Raw genomic sequence first — 19,005 nt, 5'->3', positions numbered from 1 at the left:
GTCAAGAGGGAGTGGCTGGTGCAAGCAGGGATCCTAAGACTTGTCCCTAATTCGGCCTTGCTATGCCGGGCCCTCCGACAGTGATGTGGCTGAATAACTTCCCAAGTCTCCCAGCGGGGTACACAGCTCGGACCACCTCAGTGCACAGGAAAGAAACGTGTCCCGCATGTCTAGCGGGACCTTAGGCATCAGGATAAGAGGAGGGTGCTGATGATACAAGGTGGTGCTGCGCACCTGAGAAAGCAGAGGCTGTAACCTGTCTGAGGGGTGTTTCAGGAGCCTGCTCTCCCCTGGAAATTGGACCTCAGTGCCTCACCTTGTGGAGGACAAGAAGCTGTAATTATAAATTAAACTAAGATCTGTGGGTTGTTCTCCATCATCACGCAGCCCTTAGGCTATCGGTTTCCCAGAGGGGACCAGGCAAGGCCACCCTTGTGGCCCCCAGCCCAGGGAAACCAGCTTGGCATTCTTTGTAAATTTTCAAAAAAATTTTTGTGGGTACATAGTAGGTGTATATATTTACAGCTTGGCATTCTGTCCCCACCACTGCAGTGCTGTGTGGCTTTGGCAAGCTACTGAGACCTCCCATGAATCTTCCCAGAAGTTAGTGCATGTGAAGCACTCAGCGCATGTGAAGCACTCAGCACGTGCCTGGCTGCAGTGGATGCTCAGGGTCTTCAGCTGCTGTCGTTATTATAGGTTAAGAGCATAAATCACGTCGGCTTAGGCCAGTGCTTCCAGAATTTTTACTAATCACTGTGTACTGAAGATTAGCTACATTTGTGTGTCTAGCCAGGGAGTCTTTTATTGTTAAGTAACCCCCCAAAATTTCCCTAGCTTGGAAAGAATATATGTTTATTTTAGAAAAGATACAGAAACCTATAAATAGTAAAGTAAAAAGCACTTATTCCTTGACTGAGATGACATAATCATTACTAACACTTTGACAGATTTCTTCCTAGCTTTTTTATGCATATGTATTTATTACATAATTGGGATTGAATCATAGCACAGTTTTAAATCTTGCCTTTTTTTTCATTTGACATGTGCTGTGGGCTCTTTCCATGGTGACTAAATGCTTTTCAGAAAGTTGTATTTTAAATGACTGTGTCATATCTAATTATGCAGAAGTGCCATGATTTATGTAATCATTTATGTAACCATGGTTTATTTTTTCACATTTGTTTTCATTTTTTGCTGTTAAAATTATGCTGGATGAGCATCTCTATGCCTCTCTCTGCATACCTCTCATCATTTCTCTTAGATTAAGACATTCCAGGTTTACATAACACTATGTTGTATCTTGTGTGTTTTTTTTTTTTAAATAAAAGAAACACATACTCTTTAATGACAACAATTCTGTTCTTTTCTAGGCTTCTAGCAGCGCAGGGAACTTGGGAGTACTCATTCCTGTAATAGCTGTGGTGAGTATTCATTAACTGAATGATGAAACTGCAGATACTGTGTGCATGCTTTGAGTCTTGCCTGGTGACGCATAGTAAATTCCTTAGAAAGGTGCAGTGTTGAGGCCCCTGTGCCTCTAGATGTGACTGCTTCAGCCATCACCAGCTCTTCCATGACAGCCCCGTAGGTGTGTCCACCGTGAGACACTCTTCACTCCCTTTCTCCATGCCCTGCCCGAACCCCCTCAACCAATTGACAAGGTCACTTGCTTTGGTTCCCTTCTGTGTGGCTCCTAGGTCCTAAATCTGACTCCACTTTCATCCTGTGTCTCATGCCCTCGTGACTGATGGTGGGCCAGCTCCCTGCTTCCATCCCTTCCTTGGATCCTTCCTGCAAGTGCAGGCCTGGAAGCCTCTTGTTGGTGGTCAGGCCTCGGAGCTGTGGCCCCAGTCTCCTCCAGGGGGCGTTGTTGGCATGGCGGGCACAGTCCCTGCCTCCTGTGCGGCACCATCATGTTGGAGAGCCTGTTTCCGTCCTGTCCTGTCCCAGCCTAGGTCTGCTTCTTCCCAGATGACTTGTAGAAGTTGTTTTTCCCTTTCTTCGTCACTGCTAGCTGCAAGTCCTAAGCCCAACACCTATGTTCCAGTATTTATTTTCATTCCATATTCTCTCCCTTCCATTTAATCGACCTTCTAGGCCATCCCTTGTGTCTGCCTTACAGTGCCTTCCCCCCTCCTCACCCCCTAGTAGTTCAAGTCTTGAGCACTTACATGTGTCCCCTTCAACTTGTACACCAGAGGGTTGGGCCTGGTGGCAGAACTGCTAGGGCAGCCTAGGGACGTGGAGGTCAGGTAGACAGGTGGCATTGCAGGCACAGAGAGGCACTTCTCCTGGTCTCAGTGAAGTGGTTCCCCTGCTCACACCATCTGAGTGTTCATCATTATTCCCAGCCTGGGGACTTCTAGGGTGTCCAGTTTTGGCTGGCCGAGGTAGATGAAAAATAGTAACTGACTGGTCTGCCATTATTTATCTTTAGTAGTAAAATGTTATATGTCACGTGCTATTTATTTGTTTTTATTTTTTATTATATTGTATTTTATTTTTTATTTTTGAGACAGATTCTCACTCTGTCACCCAGGCTGGAATGCAGTGGTGCGACCTCGGCTAACTGCAATCTCCACTTCCCGGGTTCAAGCAATTGTCATGCCTTAGTCTCCCGAGTAGCTGGGACTACAGGCACGCCCCACCACGCATGGCTAATTTTTGTATTTTTAGTAGAGACGGGGTTTCACCGTGTTGGCCAGGCTGATCTCAAACTCCTGGCCTCTAGTGATCCACCTGCCTTGGCCTCCCAAAGTACTGGGATTACAGGTGTGAGCTGCCGCGCCTGGCCTGCCATGGTATTTTTCGTGGACGCCCCCATTGGTTGATTTTTTTTTTTTTTTTTTTGAGACAGGGTCTCACTCTGGCATCTAGATTGGAGTGCAGTGGCACAATAGCAGCTCACTGCAGCCTAGACCTCTGGAGCTCAAGCAATCTTCCCACCTCAGCCTTCCAGGTAGCTGGGACTACGGGTGCACATCACCATTCTCAGCTACTTTTTCTATTTTTTTGTAGAGATGGGGTTTTCCATGTCACCCAGGCTGGTCTCAAACTTCTGAGCTCAAGTGATCTGCCCACTTCAGCCTCCCATAGTGCTGGGATTACAGGTGTGAACCACCATGCCTGGCCCCATTGGTTGATTTTTCAAAACAGAAATTTTCCCACTGTATAGTTAATGTTGACTAGTGTATGCTTGTGTGTTTAAAGTGCTGTTGTATGTGGGCCTTTTATCTGACCTGGAAGAAAAAGTAAGGGACATGAAGCCCAAGGCACTCCTTGGCAGCAGGCTCTGCAGGAGAGCAAGTTTTAGGCAGACAGGGAGGATGCTTGGGGCAACACTAAAATCAGTGAGTTCCAGGATCTTTGACCATCAGAGTTTGATGACCTGTATTCTTGTGAGCTTTCAAATATGTTGAGCAGTTGTCATTTAGAGCTTAATATATGCATAGTGGAAATCTGTCGGGCACTTTGCACTTTTGGGAAGCAGTGAGTGGTGAGGTTGGTTGAAATTACGTGAATTTGAGGGTCACAGGGTTCCAAGTTGGACTCCTGGTCCTGCATGTGAGACTGTATGTGAGCCTGTGCCTCTCCAGGCTGCTGGGGTGGGTGGTACAGGCAGAACTGTTGTCTGTGGTAGCTTAGCACATGCTCACTTAAATACTCCCCTGATGTGACCTTTTACATGAGTAGAATAAGTGTATTTTTAGTGAAAGTTAATGGTTATATTATGGGGGAGGAAACAAATATTTGATTTTATTGCTCAATAAAGAGCACAGAGATCATGGGTTCTTGCATTTACTTTATGGTTACCCTTTGAACCTTCTGGAATAAACTAATTTCCGGAGGTGGTTTTTGTTGTTGTTGTTTGTGTGTTTTTGTTTTTTGTTTGTTTGTGTTTTGCGAGACACTATCTCACTCTGTCACCCAGGCTGGAGTGCAGTGGCACGATCTTGGCTCACTGCAGCCTCCATCTCCTGGGTTCAAGCGATTATCCTACCTCAGCCTTCCACGCAGCTGGAATTACAGGTGTGCGCCACTATGCACGGCTAATTTTTGTATTTTTAGTAGAAATCGGTTTTTGCCATGTTCACCAGGCTGGTCTCAAACTCCTGGTTTCCAGTGATCCACCCGCCTCAGCCTCCCAAAGGGCTGGGATTACAGGTGTGAGCCACCATGCCTGGCCTACTTATTTTACTTTTTAAAAGAAAGATATACTCTATTTTGGACCTTTGATGGCACAGTATCTCAGATTACTCTGTTGAATGGAAGTACCAGTGGATTTGGGGCAGGAAGCCTGGGTTTCGGCCCCAATGCAGCTTTTCTCAGTGACTTTGAGGGAGTTGCTAGGAGGCTGGGTCGTACAATCTCTGAGGCTCCTTCCTGGCTAGGTTTGGTGATCTTTGCACTGCAACTTTGTGAATAATATTTCTTCAGAGATGTCATTAATTAAATTACTTCAGTTGTTATTTAGCTTGTTAAATGTTTTGAATGGTATCTAATGCTTAGAGACCTAGTTGTTCCACAGTCATATAATAGTGATTTAATAAGATGCACCTCCTTCTGGAAAAACATTCATGTATTTTGCTGAGAGCAAGTTTACTTGTGTCACTGGTCACTTTTGTGGCCTTGGAAGGGTTACTTATTTTCTCAGTGCCTGCAAAACCAGGTGTGTGTGGATTAACATGTTTTAGGTCACAGAGAACCTTTTTGAAAACTGTGCACTCTCCGTGGAAATCTGTATTATTCTCAAGACTTTACACGTAACTTCAGGAAGTTAAATGGAAACAATCTACCCAAGGCTCCCCAGTTAGGAAGGCCTGGCTTACGTACTCTCTTAGATTGAGAGTAACGTTATACCCTTTCCTAGTTCTTGCTAAACACCAAACAGTGATCTAAATGCTTTCCAGGCCAGGCATGGTGGCTCACACATGTAATCCCAACACTTTGGGAGGCCGAGGTGGGCAGATCACCTGAGGTCAGGAGTTCGAGACCAGCCTGTCCAACATGGTGAAACCCCATCTCTGCTAAAAATATAAAAATTAGCCAGGCGTGGTGGCGCATGCCTGTAGTCCCAGCTACTCAGGAGGCTCAGGCAGGAGAATTGCTTGAACCCAGGAGGCGGAGGTTGCAGTGAGCCAGGATTGTGCCATTGCACTCCAGCCTGGGCAACAGAGCGAGACTCTGTCTCAAAAAAAAAAAAAAAAAAGAATAAATAAATAAATGCTTTCCAGACATTAATTTGATTAATCCTCACAGCAGTCCCTCAAGGTAAGTGCTGCTGGTCTCCCCATTTTACAGATGAGGATACTGAGGCACAGAACCTGCTACTAGAGTTTCATAGCTACTAGATATCAGAGCCAGGATTCCAACCAGGCAGCCTGGCTTAGAGCCTATGCTCTGAATACTCTCCTGCTTTGAGTAACAGATGGGCTAATTTCTGTAAGAGGGGATCTGAGAGATTCTGAGTGGGTGTACGTGAACAAAATATATTGAGACGGGGGCTTCTGGATGCTCAAGAGTGTGGAGGACTCCACACTGGCTATAGAGATGATGCTGGGTGAGCAGAAGTGACCACTGCCTTTCTGGGTATGGGACGGACATGGCAAAGGACTAAAAGGGTTTTTTGAGATCATTACTCTTAGAAATGAGAGGAGCCAAAAGGAAGCTGCAGCAAGATGAGAAATATAGGACAAGCACCAGAAAAGAAGAGTGGTGAAGCAGATTGGAGAATGAATTGAAGGAGTGGGCCATCCGCAGCATCAGGGCTCACCAGGAGACCGAGAGGATGGCTTGGGGCAATTCACCTAGCCCCTGCACTGTCAGCTCTCAGCAGAGTAAGGAGGCAGAGCCTGGTGTGGGAAGTCAGGAAGGGAGCAGGGGAAAACAGGGCTCCCCCTGCCTGGGTGTGGATTCAGGCCTCAGGCAGATGCCTTCCCTTCTGTGAGCTGAAATTGCTGCTTCTGCTGTGAAAAGGAGGGGTAACAGTGCCAGCCCCCTAGGGATTGAGGGTAAGGAGACTCTACGAGATAACCCACAGGCACGCCTACACAGGGCAGTGATGTTCTTCCATCCCTACTCCCTTTTGCGGCTCTTCTTACTGGTGTTGGTCTCATGGGATCAGAAGCCTGCAACACGACTCCTTGTGTGGTCCCTGGAGTCCAGCCAACCTGCACTCGAACCCAGCCCCACTACTTCGGCATCTTGGACAGGTTTCAGAACTCTTCCAACCCTTGTCTTCCTCATCTGCCAGGCTGTGGGGGTTACTGTTAAGACACCTGCACATGCAGCACCTGTGACCGTCAGTCGTCCCCTCACCAAAAGAGCACTGGCACTCTTGCATGCTGAGCAGCCTCTGTGGATTTCACTTGTCTTACCCAGGGATTGAAGAATCCAGAAACATATTCCTCAGGTGACACCTGCTCTGTCAAACCAGACCCACTGCAGGACCAGGTGTGAGGGACGAAAGCTGCAGCAGCCTGGCAGAGACTGTGGGAGCCCTGGGGCTTGTGTGCTGCTTAGCACCCCGCAGTTCTGGGGTACCACACAGGCCTCCCCAGGACCCAGCACACACCTGTCCTGTCCTGTCCTGAGAACATGCCCTGCTGTGGCACATGGTGGTGCTCAAGTGACTTCCTGTCAGCTTTTATCATTCCTGAGGTTGTCCAGGAATTTGGATTTGGCTTTTGATATTTGAGCTTCAAAAAATAGAGAATTGTAACAGATGCACAGTAAATGTGGCTACATTTATTTATCTCTAGTATGGGAGACATGGCACACACTGTCCTCCAGGTCACAGGGAGGCAACAGCAGGAGGGACTGATGGCATTCAGCATGGATTTGAAAGGTCAGGCTTTGAGAAAATTAAGCCCTAACATTAGCCCAGGGCACCCCTCGTATGTCTTGAGGTGGCTTCTTCCCTGGACATCAAGAATGGTGCTAGTTGTATACCCTCCTTGGGAGAGGTAAGGAATTAGTCACACCACTCATTTCTGTGCTTGATGTTCAGATGAGGGGCTTGTTGGAGAAAGGCTTGAGTGACACAGCCAGGTGTGCAAGGATGGGGTCACTGGAGCAGGAGGTGCTTAGGACGCACTGCTCAGGTTTGCTGAAGGGGGGAGGTGAGACCCTCTAGGTAACAGCAGACACACCACAGTTACAGTGACTTCTGTGAGCTTATAGCATGGGCTATTGTGCAGAATTGATTCCAACAAGCCTCTCTTCTTGGTCGTTTCTAAGCTCCTCTCATATGGGCCTCGAATTCAGATTAGTAGCGTAAACTACAAAAGTGATGCCAGAACATCTCTGTTCTCATTGTTGGAATGGAAACAAAATGAGGGTGCCCCCAAGACACTTCAGACACCCAGACCTCCACTTCTAGGACCTGCTGGGGTTGGCCACTCTTCCCATGAAGAGCAGACAGCTGGTGCGGTGCTCATAGATGAGGAAAAGAAAGGGGCGATCGACAGTGAAGCGGACTTGGGTGGACAGCGGCATGAACCCCACCGTGGTCACAGCGGTGGCTTGGGTCCCTTCCTCGTTCACTGTGATCGTGCCTTGGTGCTTGAACTGTTTAGAAAGGAAAGTTATCAGATTCTAGAGATCAGCACACAGAGGGCTAGAGTGCCCAGCACAATCTAGTATCATTCAGGGAAAGAATCCAAAGACAACATGTAAGGTGGAAATCACAGCTGGTCAGAGTCACCCTTGAAAATATCTGTCACCACCTGTCAAGGGCAGCCATTGCACTTAGAGGCCGGGTGGTGTAACTCTAGGGTCATGTTCCCTCTTGGCAGTGCCTGTGGTCTGAGGGTCGTAGGGGCTGGTGCAGGACAGCCACCCCAGCTCCAGCTCCCCACACTGCTGCGTACTTCCCCGGGACAGGGAACTGGGTCTGCTGCACTGTTTGGACTGAGCGCCTGATTGGTTTAAGTATGTGTGTAGTGTGGTGTTTAATGGCTGTTTCATGATTTGGCTGGGGGTAGCTATTTTCCAGACTGGAGCACATGTCTTCCCTGTCTCTGGTGTCAGCAGGAGTGGGGCTCACCCCACGGCTGCTCTTGGGACCTCCCTGCCCACCAAGTGTCTGCCAGGTGCCGTGCTTTCCAGCCGGCATCCACGAAACCAGGCTTCTGTGTACCCCAGCCAGGCCGAAGAGCAGAATCAGCACCCCAAGCTGGGACATCAGATTGGGGAGTGGGTAGGAAGGGCAAGTGGAGGTGGGGCTGTGCTGAGGCAGACCCTCGGGACGGGGCAGGTGGTTGGACAAGGGAGTGGTTACCAGGTCGATGGCGATCCTTTGGTCTGAGATGCCTGCCATGTTGCCATTTTTGTCAAACAGCGTCGTGATCCCCATCGACTTCAGGGACTCCACTAGATTGTAGTTCTTCTCCAGCTTGAATTTCGGCAGAAGCACTTCTCGAGTTCTAGACAGAAAAGGAAAGGGGGGCCCAATTTTATTGAACCACAAGTTACAAAAGAATCATGATTTTCCCTTTAAAGGGCCACGGGTTACATTTATCACAGAATTGATATAGCACTTATTAAAATTTATATTCCGGGACTGTCAGTTGAGGATTTTAGGAAACGTATTCCATTGTAATTCCACTACTTAAAACTGAGACTTGTTTTCTGTTGCATAGTTATTTCCTTGAGACTGTGTGGTTTGTTTCTTATCTTCAAGGTTAGCAGCAGAACTTTTCCTGGTTTGTGGTTTAAAAAGGCATCTAAAATAATTCTCTGGTTTGGTTCCCCAATTTTAGGCATTTGGTTTTTTTGTTTGTTTGTTTGTTAATTAAGGAGTCGAATATCTGGTAGTGTACTTTTAAAAAGAACCTTTCCCGTGTATACTAGACAATGCTGAGCATTCTCAGTCTTTGCCTCAACTTACTCAGTCCCTAAGGGGGTGGATAGCACCAGTAGTGCCTGTGGAGTCAGTCTGGCACTTTGCAGGGGATAAAGAGATTTAAGCTGCAATCCCAGCTGGATGGGCAGGAAGGCTTGATCTTCTTCACTCTTGTACCTAGCTCATACCTGGCACCAAGTAGGATCTCAATTAAGTCAAATGAGGCCAGGCACGGCGGCTCACGCCTGTTAATCCCAGCACTTTGGAAGGCCAAGGCAGGAGGACTGCTTGAGGCCAGGAGTTCAAGACCAGCCTGGGCAACACAGCGAGACCTCATCTCTACAAAAAAAAAAAAAAAAATTAATTAGCTGGGCATGAAGGTGCACGCCTGTAGTCTTAACTATTTAACTATCCAGGAGGCTGAGGTGAGAGGATCACTTAAGTTCAGGAGGTTGAGGCTGCATGAGCCATGATGATGCCACTGTACTCTAGCCTGGGTGACAGAACAAGACCCTGTCTCAAAAAAAAAAAAAATGCAGTCCCTTTCTCAAGAGCTGCTGGCTGCAGGGAGGAATGGAGGGAGGCAGCTACAGAAGGGACGTTGTTAAGGAAAAATTCATAGAGCATGATGACTGGCTGCCCAGGCAAATACCTTCCTCTAAGAGCCCACTTTTCTCAGTTTGGTTGCATATGTTTGTATTCTTGTCCTATAAGGAGGCTCAAACCAGAATCACTTCTTCATATGGCCCTAGCCAGTATCCAGTAAAACAGAAATAAGACCTCTCCATTCTTTCTGCCATGACCTCATAATAATCTCAATAAGTACTTAACACCTGCAGTTTTAACTACAGAGTAATGAATAATAATAGAGGAAATCATAAATGATGTATCCTCAGTACACTAAGAGGACCTTGGAATTTCCTGGGCAGGGAAGAGTTGAGCCACTCTTTTTTGAGTGCCTCCTAGGTTCCAAGTACTGGGAGGGGTGCTCAGCATTGCTGATTCTGTTATTTTCTCACAGCAACCCCGGGAAGTAATGGAATTATCCCCATTTTAGGAATGATGAAACTGGGACTCAAAGCCACAAAGCAAGTACATAGCAGAGCTGGGATTGTTTCCAAGCTATCTCTAAGTCACCTGCCCCTAACTCCTGAAACTGGCCCCTGGAGGGCAGATATGTCCTTTATGAATGCTCTCTAATCATCTCTCATCTCAAGCAACAAATTGGAGCTGAATTAATAGAGTGGCCCTGCATGGAAATTCTTGGGTACTTGTACATAATTCTCCCTTTTTAAAAAAATGATCAATTTTCCAGTATTCCGAGACACCCCCAGCATCTGGGAGATCAAAAGAACAAACACACAGCATGAAGTACCTGTTTGTCATGCTTTTTTGCCATCTCTCCACCACCTGGGGTGTCAGTTGTGCTTCGAGGGTCTTCATCCCAGACAACTTGTGTGGGACCACAATTAGCATGCTGATGCCCCCCACGTATTCCAGCTGGAGGACGTCGCAGTCCAGCTCCCGGTCATTTGCTGCGAGGAAGTTTCCCTTGGTCTGCATCATGGAAACCTTGACCACCTCTCGCTCATTCAGCCGGAAGTTGTGGTTGTGTGTCATTTCCACTGGGAATTTATTCACCCAGGATCCTGTAGAGGCCACAGGAAGAGGCTGTTATGAGAAGATTCCTTTAGGGAAAATCGGCTCACCCTTGAGAGTGAATCTGATTCCCCAGGAGGCCTCGTTCAGATAGCCCATAGAGCCGACCCCACAGGCTCTTGATTCCTGAGGTCTGGTTTGGGCTGAAATTTGCACTTCTAACAAGAGAAGTTAGTAAGAGGTTACCTGGACTGAATGGTTTCTGGATTATAATGGGTCTGATATGAACTAATTGTTTGACCACGGTAAGACACCTAACTTGCTGCGCTTCCATTTCTTCATCTGTCAGATCTGTCAAATGAGTAACTTTGGGTTCTTGTCAGCTTTTATTATTATTATTGTTGTTGTTGTTGTTATTATTATTATTTTGTTTTTGGGACCAGGTCTCGCTGTGTCATGCAGGCTGGAGTGCAGTGATGCCGTCATAGCTCACTGCAGCCTCACACTCCTAGGCTCAAGGTATCCTCCCTCCCCAGTAGCTTGTACTACAAGCATGTGCCATGCCTGGCTATTTTCTCTGTCTTTTTTTTTTTTTTTTTTTGTAGATGGGGTTTTGCTATGTTACCTAGGCTGGTCTCAAACCCTTGGCCTCAAGCAATCCTCCTGCTTCAGCCTCCCAAAGCACTGGGATTATAGGCGTGAGCCACCCTGCCAGCCTCAGCTCTGTCTTGATGGCCTTCATCCCTCACACTGTGATTCTGTAGTGACTAACAAGACATTGGGTGATGCCATGTGTTGCCCTTAGGATCACCACTGTAGATATGGGGACAGTGCTGTGTATCCAGGTATAAGCCCATGTCTATTTTAGTTCTAAGATGTGAGTAACTAATAGTGATGGGTGACTAGTAGTTGAGAACTGGCCATGTGCCGGGCATTCTTCTCAGCACCTTTCTTGTATTATCTCATTTCTGCTCCTAGCGACATGCAAGTTGTGTGCTTTTTTTATTTGTTATCCCCATTTTACATATGAGGAAACAGGCACAAAGAAGTGAAGTAACTTGTTCAAGGTTTCTAGCTGGTGGCTAGAGCAGCCAGGATGAGATGAGCAGGAGGTGTCTTGGAGGCTGAAGTACCAGACAGCTCCTGCCTGCTTGTGAGTGAAGCTCAATTCCCTTCTCCCTGAGTCTGCCTCACCCAGGGTTTCTCAACCTCAACATTTTTGACGTTTGGGCCAGATAATAGTTGGTGGTGATGCAGGCTGCCCTGTGCATGGTAGGGTGTTTAGCAACATCCCCAGCCTCCCCCTTCTAGATACCAGTAATGCTTACCCCAACCCCCCAGGTTGTGACAACCACAAGTGTCTTCAGACCTTGGGGACACAGTTGCCCTGTTGGGAATCACGGCCCTTTCCAGTTTGGATGGAGCTGTCCCACGTCTCCTGGGATTCTTTCCTTCTGACTTCCTCCTGAGAGCGTACCTCTGTTTATTGTGCTTTACAAAGTGATTACCACATTCAAAATTAGAACAAAATTAGTAATGGAGATGATTTCATATGAAATTAACTGAAATTAAAATTACAGTTCTAGACACTCTTCCCTTTTGAGAAGCATCCTTGAATGATTGGGTAATCCTAGCATTTGATCCCTTGTGATTCCCGGCATTGAGTGACTATTCTCATATGATGGGGAAAGGAAGCAGAAGCGCTTGCATGTGTGTTTACACTGTGGTGTGACACGGGTTACTGTGTTTAGGAGATTGTCAACTGACCATGCCTGGTCATTTCTCTACCTCCATACAGGCAGAGATGGTTCGCTGCTGTACTTCTCTGCCTGTCCCTGAACCCTCAGCCAGGGCTAATGCGGAGGCTCTTTGGTGTACTTGGGGGAGCCAACAGACCAGTAGGATGGAGGACTTTGATGCTACCAAAAAGGCTTCTGCCAGCTTGTTCTAAAGTCAGTCCTAAACATTGGTTATTTGCTAGTAGAAGTAAAATAAATGTCACTAACAATATCATATATGTTTATCATATTGTACTAGTATTGTGATCTGCAGTTTCATTCCCTCAAATTCACTGAGCTCTTGCCATGTGCCACTCTGTTGCATCACCATCTCTTATGGTTCTTCCCTTGGCCCTGTCAGAGTAGGTGTTATCTCTCTGATAAAGATAAGGAAACTGAGTCATAGAGATGTTGAATGACTTGTCTGAGGTCACACAAACGAGAAGTGGTGAAACCAGGGCTTAGGCTCTTGTTTGCTCAATTCCAAAACTTATACTAATAACCAGTAATGAAAAGGATATGTGTGTTCATCGTATACATGTGGTCTCTGTGTGTGTGTCTGCCACAAGCCTGTTAAAACTCAGCCTTTGATTCCACCCACAGGAGGCCAGCATTGTGCCTTGCCTTGGGGCGGAAACCTGGGTGTTAGAGTGGCCCTGCTTGGTCTATCCAGCAGAATGCCTGCCTTGTAGAGCTGCAGGGACCTCAACCAAAGCACAGAGCAGGTGTGTTGACAGATCAGGAGGGGCTCTGGCCCCCTTTCCGTGAACAGAACAGGAGCCGGGCGGGGTCTCCTTCCTTCGCCTGGGCTGCTATAAAACCACAGGGGCTAACTAGCAGAAAGCACTGGCCTCCAAGTCTTCAGGGACTGCCCTTTGCGGGTACCTGGTAGTCCTTGGTGGCAAAGAGAGGTGGTTGTGTGTCACCGCAATTAGTCCTGAAGCCAAACCATTCCTCGTGTCTCCCCTTCTGCACTCTCAGCTTAGATAGTAGAGGTTGCCTCTGGTCTGGTCCAGGTGAAGGTATTTGAAAAGAGAGGTTTGGATTTCAGAAATCCATGCTCATTTATTCCTAGGATTCCAGAGGTCCTGTGGGTGTGGGGTGACCTCCTTAAAAAGTGCCCTTGTGAGGCCGGGCGCAGTGGCTCACACCTATAATCCCAGCGCTTTGGGAGGCTGTGGCAGGTGGATCACGAGGTCAGGAGATCAAGACCATGCTGGCTGACATTGTGAAACCCTGTCTCTACTAAAAGTACAAAAATTAGCTGGGCGTGGTGGCAGAGGCCTGTAGTCCCAGCTACTCGGGAGGCTGAGGCAGGAGAAGGGCATGAACCCTGGAGGCCCCAGACTTTGCAGTGAGCGGAGATCGCACCACTGCACTCCAGCCCATGCGACAGAGCGAGACTCCATCTCAAAAAAAAAAAAAAAAAAATGCCCTTGTGCTCAGCCCAGAACAGTTGCTGGGGAAATAGTAATTTATTTCTCCATCCCACCTGCCCAGTAGTTCAAAAGTATCCTGAAAAGCACTTGTAGATGTCAATGTCAGCTGTTCAAGCTGAATAGTTCACAGGTGCATTTCTTTAGCCTTTTGTCTGTATTTGTGCTTATTGATGATTGGGAAAGGAAAAGAGAAAACTCAAATCTAGGCTGGCCATATGCTAAAACAGTTTTGGTATTATTTCTTCCAATTTAGCAGATTGCTAGTGATGGCCTACCTGGGTTCAGCTTTGGCTCTGCCCCTTAATAACTGGATGCCCTTGGATCATCGTTTTACTTCCCTTTTTTTTTTTTTTTTTTTTTTGAGATGGAGTCTCTCTCTCTCTCTCGTCTAGGCAATGGCACAGTCCACAGTCTCGGCTCACTGCAATCTCTGCCTTCCAGGTTCAAGTGATTCTTCTGCGTCAGCCTCCCAAGTATCTGGGAATACAGGTACCCACCACCATGCCCGGGTAATTTTTGTATTTTTAGTGGAGAGGGGGTTTCACCATGTTGGTCAGGCTGATCTCGAACTCCTGACCTCAAGTGATCTGCCCACCTTGGCCTCCCAAAGTGCTGGGATTACAGGCGTGAGCCACCGTGCCCGGCCCATCCTTTTACTTCATGCTTTGGTGGCTTCCTCCGTAAAATGGGGATGCTAATAACAGTGGTGACCTCACAAGTCTCTGTTAAAGCACAGAGTTAGGGCTCAGTAAGTGTCAGATGCTACTGTCAACTTCAGCTCGGCCTTCCCTGTCCCTGTTCCAGAGTCAATCTTGTGTTTTGTTTTCCTGGATAAATTATAGCTACCGTATGTGGGCATTCAATCTACCCACATACAAAAAGAGTAAGTTGTGGGTTTGCTCTGAGAACTGTAAAGGTGCTTCTTACCTTTGAAGTAGATGCAGTTGAGAATCATCATCTGGGTAGCAGGGTCTATATTCTCCAGAGCATCTTTTATGAGGCCCTTGGTGAGCTTCATGATGTGGTTGTTGGTTTTTGATATGAATTCAGGGTCTGAGAAGTCAGCTACCTGGGCCTCAGCAAAGTAATACTCTCTTACTTTAGTTTTGAAGTCAGGCAGGATTGGAAACTGCTTCTGTATATAAAGGTCATTGACTGACCGCAGTGTGTACCCAAAATTCCTCCTGAAGAGGCGATGAGTCAGCTTACGGAAGAGATTATGAATGGTCGTGATTTCATACTTGCTGCTGGCATTAACAAAGTCTTTAAAATGCAAAATTGAGTGCACTTGTTCATGGGTCTCTCCCTTCAGACCTAAGGAAATCATACCCATCGCAGTAGAAATGCCAACAGGTGCTATGAAGATGTTATCAAAAGTGTTGACCTGGTCTTTCAGCACTCGGTAGAGGTTGAAAGCGAACTTGGCGTTGAGGATGTTAAGGCGCTGGATCCGGCTCTTGCCGTGAAAAAGCTGGAGGATGTTCCCAGCACTTGCATCAGAGTCTGTCGGGGAAACTGACAGACTGTCGATGATGTCGATGTAGTCGTCGTCTTCACTGAGTATCTTCTCCAGGTCCAGATAGTCATCGTCCTCCTCCCCCTCTGGAATCCAGTCGTTGGTGACGGTGTTTTCCTTGTGGAAGTCGACAGGGAGAAGAGGCATGCTCAGGTTTTTGTTATTTAACTGCTCCCACTGGGGATCTGCAGACTGAGCAGTTTCCCCTCCTTTCTCAAGCTGATCCAGCGGGCCTTTGCTGCCACCCCACACAGATGTTATGATGAGGAAAATGAGAAGTGGGTGGAACGAGTGTTTCATTTTGGCAGAGCTAAAGCTGGGAGGGAAAACAAAACACAGTGAAAGGCGGCCTGGCTGATCCACACGCCACTGCAGCATCCACATGGCAGGTTCCCTGTGGCTTTGACCCAGGAGGAGGCCCTCACAGCGTTAGTTCTTAACTGTTTTAGGATCATGGACTTTTAAGAGAATCTGATGTAGATAAACAGATACCCAACCTTTGATGTGGGACTCATAAACCTCACTGAAGGATCCATGGGCCCCTTGATGAAAATCCCTTATTTAAAGGTTTGCAAAACTAACCTAGAATCCTGGGAGTTCAGGCATCCCGGAGAGGAGTTTCTTTTTCTCCAGACACCTTGTCCACCACCTCCAGATAGTGTTTAGGTACCAGAGACAAAGTTCCCACCAGGGGCTCATGGACCAGTCAGGGCTCAGATGGGACAGACGTGCAGTAAAGCAAAGACTCTGAAAATAATGCTGCCAGAGCAGAAGGGGGATACGGAAAGGGGTGTGCTCTACCCTGTGTGGTAGGAGTGGAAGTGCCCAGAGAGTCAGGGAAACTTCACCAAGAGCTGGGTTTGAGTGGGCGCCCAGGGCTGGTGACTGGAGAGCACCCAGCAGGGATGTGCTTTAGAGGGACTCACCATGCCTGTGTGACTCACACTATTCCACCTTTACAGTGGAGATGCTTTGAAAAATGTCCATGGGCCAGGCTTTCTGAAAACAAATACTCTAAAGATACTTGAAATTTGTGTAATCTTTGGGGTTGTTTAATATGTTGTGTTTTTTTGTTTTGTTGTATTTGGCTTTTTTTGTTGTTATTTTTTGAAATGGAGTCTCGCTCTGTCACCCAGGCTGGACTGCAGTAGCGTGATCTCAGCTTACTGCAACTTCGGCCTCCTGGACTCAAGCAATTCTCATGCCTCAGCCTCCTGAGTAGCTGGGACTACAGGGACCCACCACCACGCATGGTTAATTTTTGTATTTTGTTTAGTAGAGTTTTGCCATGTTGACCAGGCTGGTCTCAAACTCCTGACCTCAGGTGATCCACCCACCTCAGCCTCCCAAAGTGCTGCGATTATAGGCATAAACCACCACACCTGACCTGGGGTTGTTTAATTTGCGTAAGATTTGGAGCTTGTCTAGTGCCGGGACCCCCTCAGGGTGTAGTGAGATGATATGGTGGCAGCCCCAGAGGTGATATCACTTGCTGCAGGTATACTTTTTTCTCCTTTGTATCTCTTAGACAATGGCTCCCACTGCTGTCAGGAGCAACTAAATCTTCTGTGTTCCTGCTTCTAACACAGGGTTAGAAACAAGAGATAAAGTCTGTGTGAGGGTGATGTCAGCAAGCTCTTACTCAAGACCTGAGGGGCACTGCTTTTATTTAAGTAAACAAGATAAGCTTTTAGCACAGAGGCATTATGGTAATCCTGCTCTCCTCCCTGACTGGTTCAGAGGAGGATCTGACTTGGCCTATCAAATCTGTTTTAGCTGCCAAATCGTTTGTCTTTCTCTTGCTTACTTCCTGGTTGTTAACTGCATTCTGGGTAGATGAGCTTTGATGCTTCCATATTTTGCCAGGACAGTGGCCATAGGTATTTTATAATGCTGACTCAGGCAGGTAATACATGGTCCCAACTTCTAATCACCCCAGAAAGAACTGCCAGCCAGGTGCTATGGCTTATGCCTATAATCCCAACACTTTGGGAGGCCAAGGCAGGATGATCACTTGAGCCCAGGAGCTCGAGACCAGCGTGAGCAATATAGCAAGACCTCGTCTCCATGAAAAATTAAATAATTAGGCCAGGCGCGGTGGCTCACGCCTGTAATCCCAGCACTTTGGGAGGCAGAGGCAGGCAGATCACCTGAGGGTCGGGAGTTCGAGACCAGCCTGGCCAACATGGATAAACCCTGTCTCTACTAAAAAATATAAAAACATTAGCCAGGCGTGGTGGCGCATGCCTGTAATCCTAGCTACTCAGGAGGCTGAGACAGGAGAACTGCTTGAACTTGGGAGGCAGAGGTTGCAGTGAGCCGAGATCGTACCATTGCACTCCAGCCTGGGCAAAAAGAGCGAAACTCCATCTCAAAAAAAAAAGAAAAGAAAAGAAAGGAAAAATTAAATAATTAGCCTGGTGTGATGGCACACACCTGTGGTCCCATCTACTTCGGAGGCTGAGGTAGGAGGATCACTTGAGCCTGGGAGGTCAAGGCTGCATTGAACTATGATCATGCCACTGCACTCCAACCTGGGGGATAGAGTTGAGTCCTTATCTCAAAAAAACAAAACAAAACACTGCCTTTTGTTAAGCTTATTTTGTGTCTGTGACCATTTCCTATTAGGTAGGTATTTGAGGGCCAGAATATCTGCTGCCAGTTGAGGCCAGGTAAGAGTTACTGGCTGCTCTTGTTAAGCAAATATTTGAACTCATTAGGCCTGAAGATGGGGTAACTGTTTGGATACTCTGCTTGAAATGCTGTCAGTGTGGTTGATGTTGATAATGGCCTCTGTTGGATGCCTGACACGCTGTATAAGGCACTTTGTGTAACTCAGCTTCATCCTGCCAGCATTTTACATATCAGGAGACTGAGCCTTTCATCACTGTCTCGAATAAGTGGCAGTGGCTAGATTCGAACCAAGTTGGTTGAGCCTCTAGCCCACATCAAGCACTCTGCCTTGTTCACCCTGGAGTACCAGAATGCTTCCAGACTCCCTGGCCGTGCCGAGCAGCTTCCTAGCTGTTTCCCCAGTGTCAGTCCCCTTCCTTGGGTCTTCCCTTTATAATACTGTTGAAATAGTAAACTCAAAGTTTGTTTTAGTCACAACTGAGAAAGACTTTTGAATTGCACATTTTGGAGCAGGAAAGTCACATTGTTTCTGACTGAAAATGCCTGTTGCCTTTTCCAGGTCCCCATCTCAGCACCTGCCTGAGGCTGCAGTGCCACTAGTTTACACAGAGGAAAACAGTTTCTAGAAACGATTTCTTTTTATTTTGAGATGACGGGGTCTCACTCAGTCACCCAGGCTGGGGCACAGTGGCACAATATTGGTTCACTGCAGCCTGTTCCTCTCAGATTCAGGAGACCCTCCCACCTCAGCCTTTCAGGTAGCTGGGACCACAGGTGTGTGGCACTATACCTAGTTAATTTTTTGTATTTTTGATAGAGATGGGGTTTTACCATGTTGCCCAGACAGGTCTCAAACTCCTGAGCTCAGGCAGTTTGCATGCCTCGGCCTCCCAAAGTGCTGGAATTACAGGCGTGAGTTACCATGCCTGGCCTCTAGAAATGATTTCTAATGTATGTAGCTGTGAATAGAACTAGGTCCAGTTTTTGAATGGAATCAGGCATCGGTATCAACAGCAACACACTTTTAAAAGTCAGGAACAAAGAAAGTAAGCAGCTGGTAGAAGGCTCCTTGCCCAGCTACACTTCAAGTGTCCTCCTCTTATCACTTCTTGGCCTTCTGGCTAAGATCAAGAAGAAGACCAGCCATAGGGGCTCACGCCTTTAATCTTAGCACCTTGGGAGGCTAAGGCA

General features: G+C 47.3%; 3 protein-coding genes across 3 annotated transcripts in view; 1 reads left to right on the top strand and 2 right to left on the bottom strand.

Moving 5' to 3' along the window:
* SNAP29 (synaptosome associated protein 29) overlaps window positions 1-19,005 on the bottom strand; it is a 212,599-nt gene that overhangs the window by 90,800 nt on the left and 102,794 nt on the right. The window lies entirely within an intron of this gene.
* Window positions 1-19,005, top strand: part of PI4KA (phosphatidylinositol 4-kinase alpha) — a 145,612-nt gene that overhangs the window by 59,417 nt on the left and 67,190 nt on the right. The window contains exon 19 of the mRNA XM_050746023.1: window positions 1,374-1,424. Within this exon, the coding sequence (XP_050601980.1) occupies window positions 1,374-1,424 (51 nt within the window). The remainder of the gene's footprint in view (window positions 1-1,373; window positions 1,425-19,005) is intronic.
* Window positions 6,731-15,480, bottom strand: SERPIND1 (serpin family D member 1). The gene is made up of 4 exons (XM_050746180.1): window positions 14,592-15,480; window positions 10,224-10,497; window positions 8,285-8,429; window positions 6,731-7,572 (listed from the first exon to the last, which is right to left on the bottom strand). The coding sequence occupies exons 1-4, from the start codon at window positions 15,478-15,480 to the stop codon at window positions 7,381-7,383; spliced, it is 1,500 nt and encodes a 499-aa protein (XP_050602137.1). The 3' UTR covers window positions 6,731-7,380.

Source organism: Macaca thibetana, chromosome 10 (genome assembly GCF_024542745.1).
Source record: "Macaca thibetana thibetana isolate TM-01 chromosome 10, ASM2454274v1, whole genome shotgun sequence".
Taxonomy (NCBI): domain Eukaryota; kingdom Metazoa; phylum Chordata; class Mammalia; order Primates; family Cercopithecidae; genus Macaca; species Macaca thibetana.
Note: the sequence above shows the minus strand (reverse complement) of the source record. Positions and strands in the feature narration are given on the sequence as shown.

Coding starts and splice junctions, on each gene's coding strand:
- SERPIND1 (XM_050746180.1), bottom strand. CDS start 15,480: ATGAAACACTCGTTCCACCCACTTCTCATTTTCCTCATCATAACATCT. Junction 8,430..10,223: donor CAAAAAAGCATGACAAACAG/GTACTTCATGCT, acceptor TTTTCTGTCTAG/AACTCGAGAAGTGCTTCTGC. Junction 7,573..8,284: donor AAAGGATCGCCATCGACCTG/GTAACCACTCCC, acceptor CTTTCTAAACAG/TTCAAGCACCAAGGCACGAT.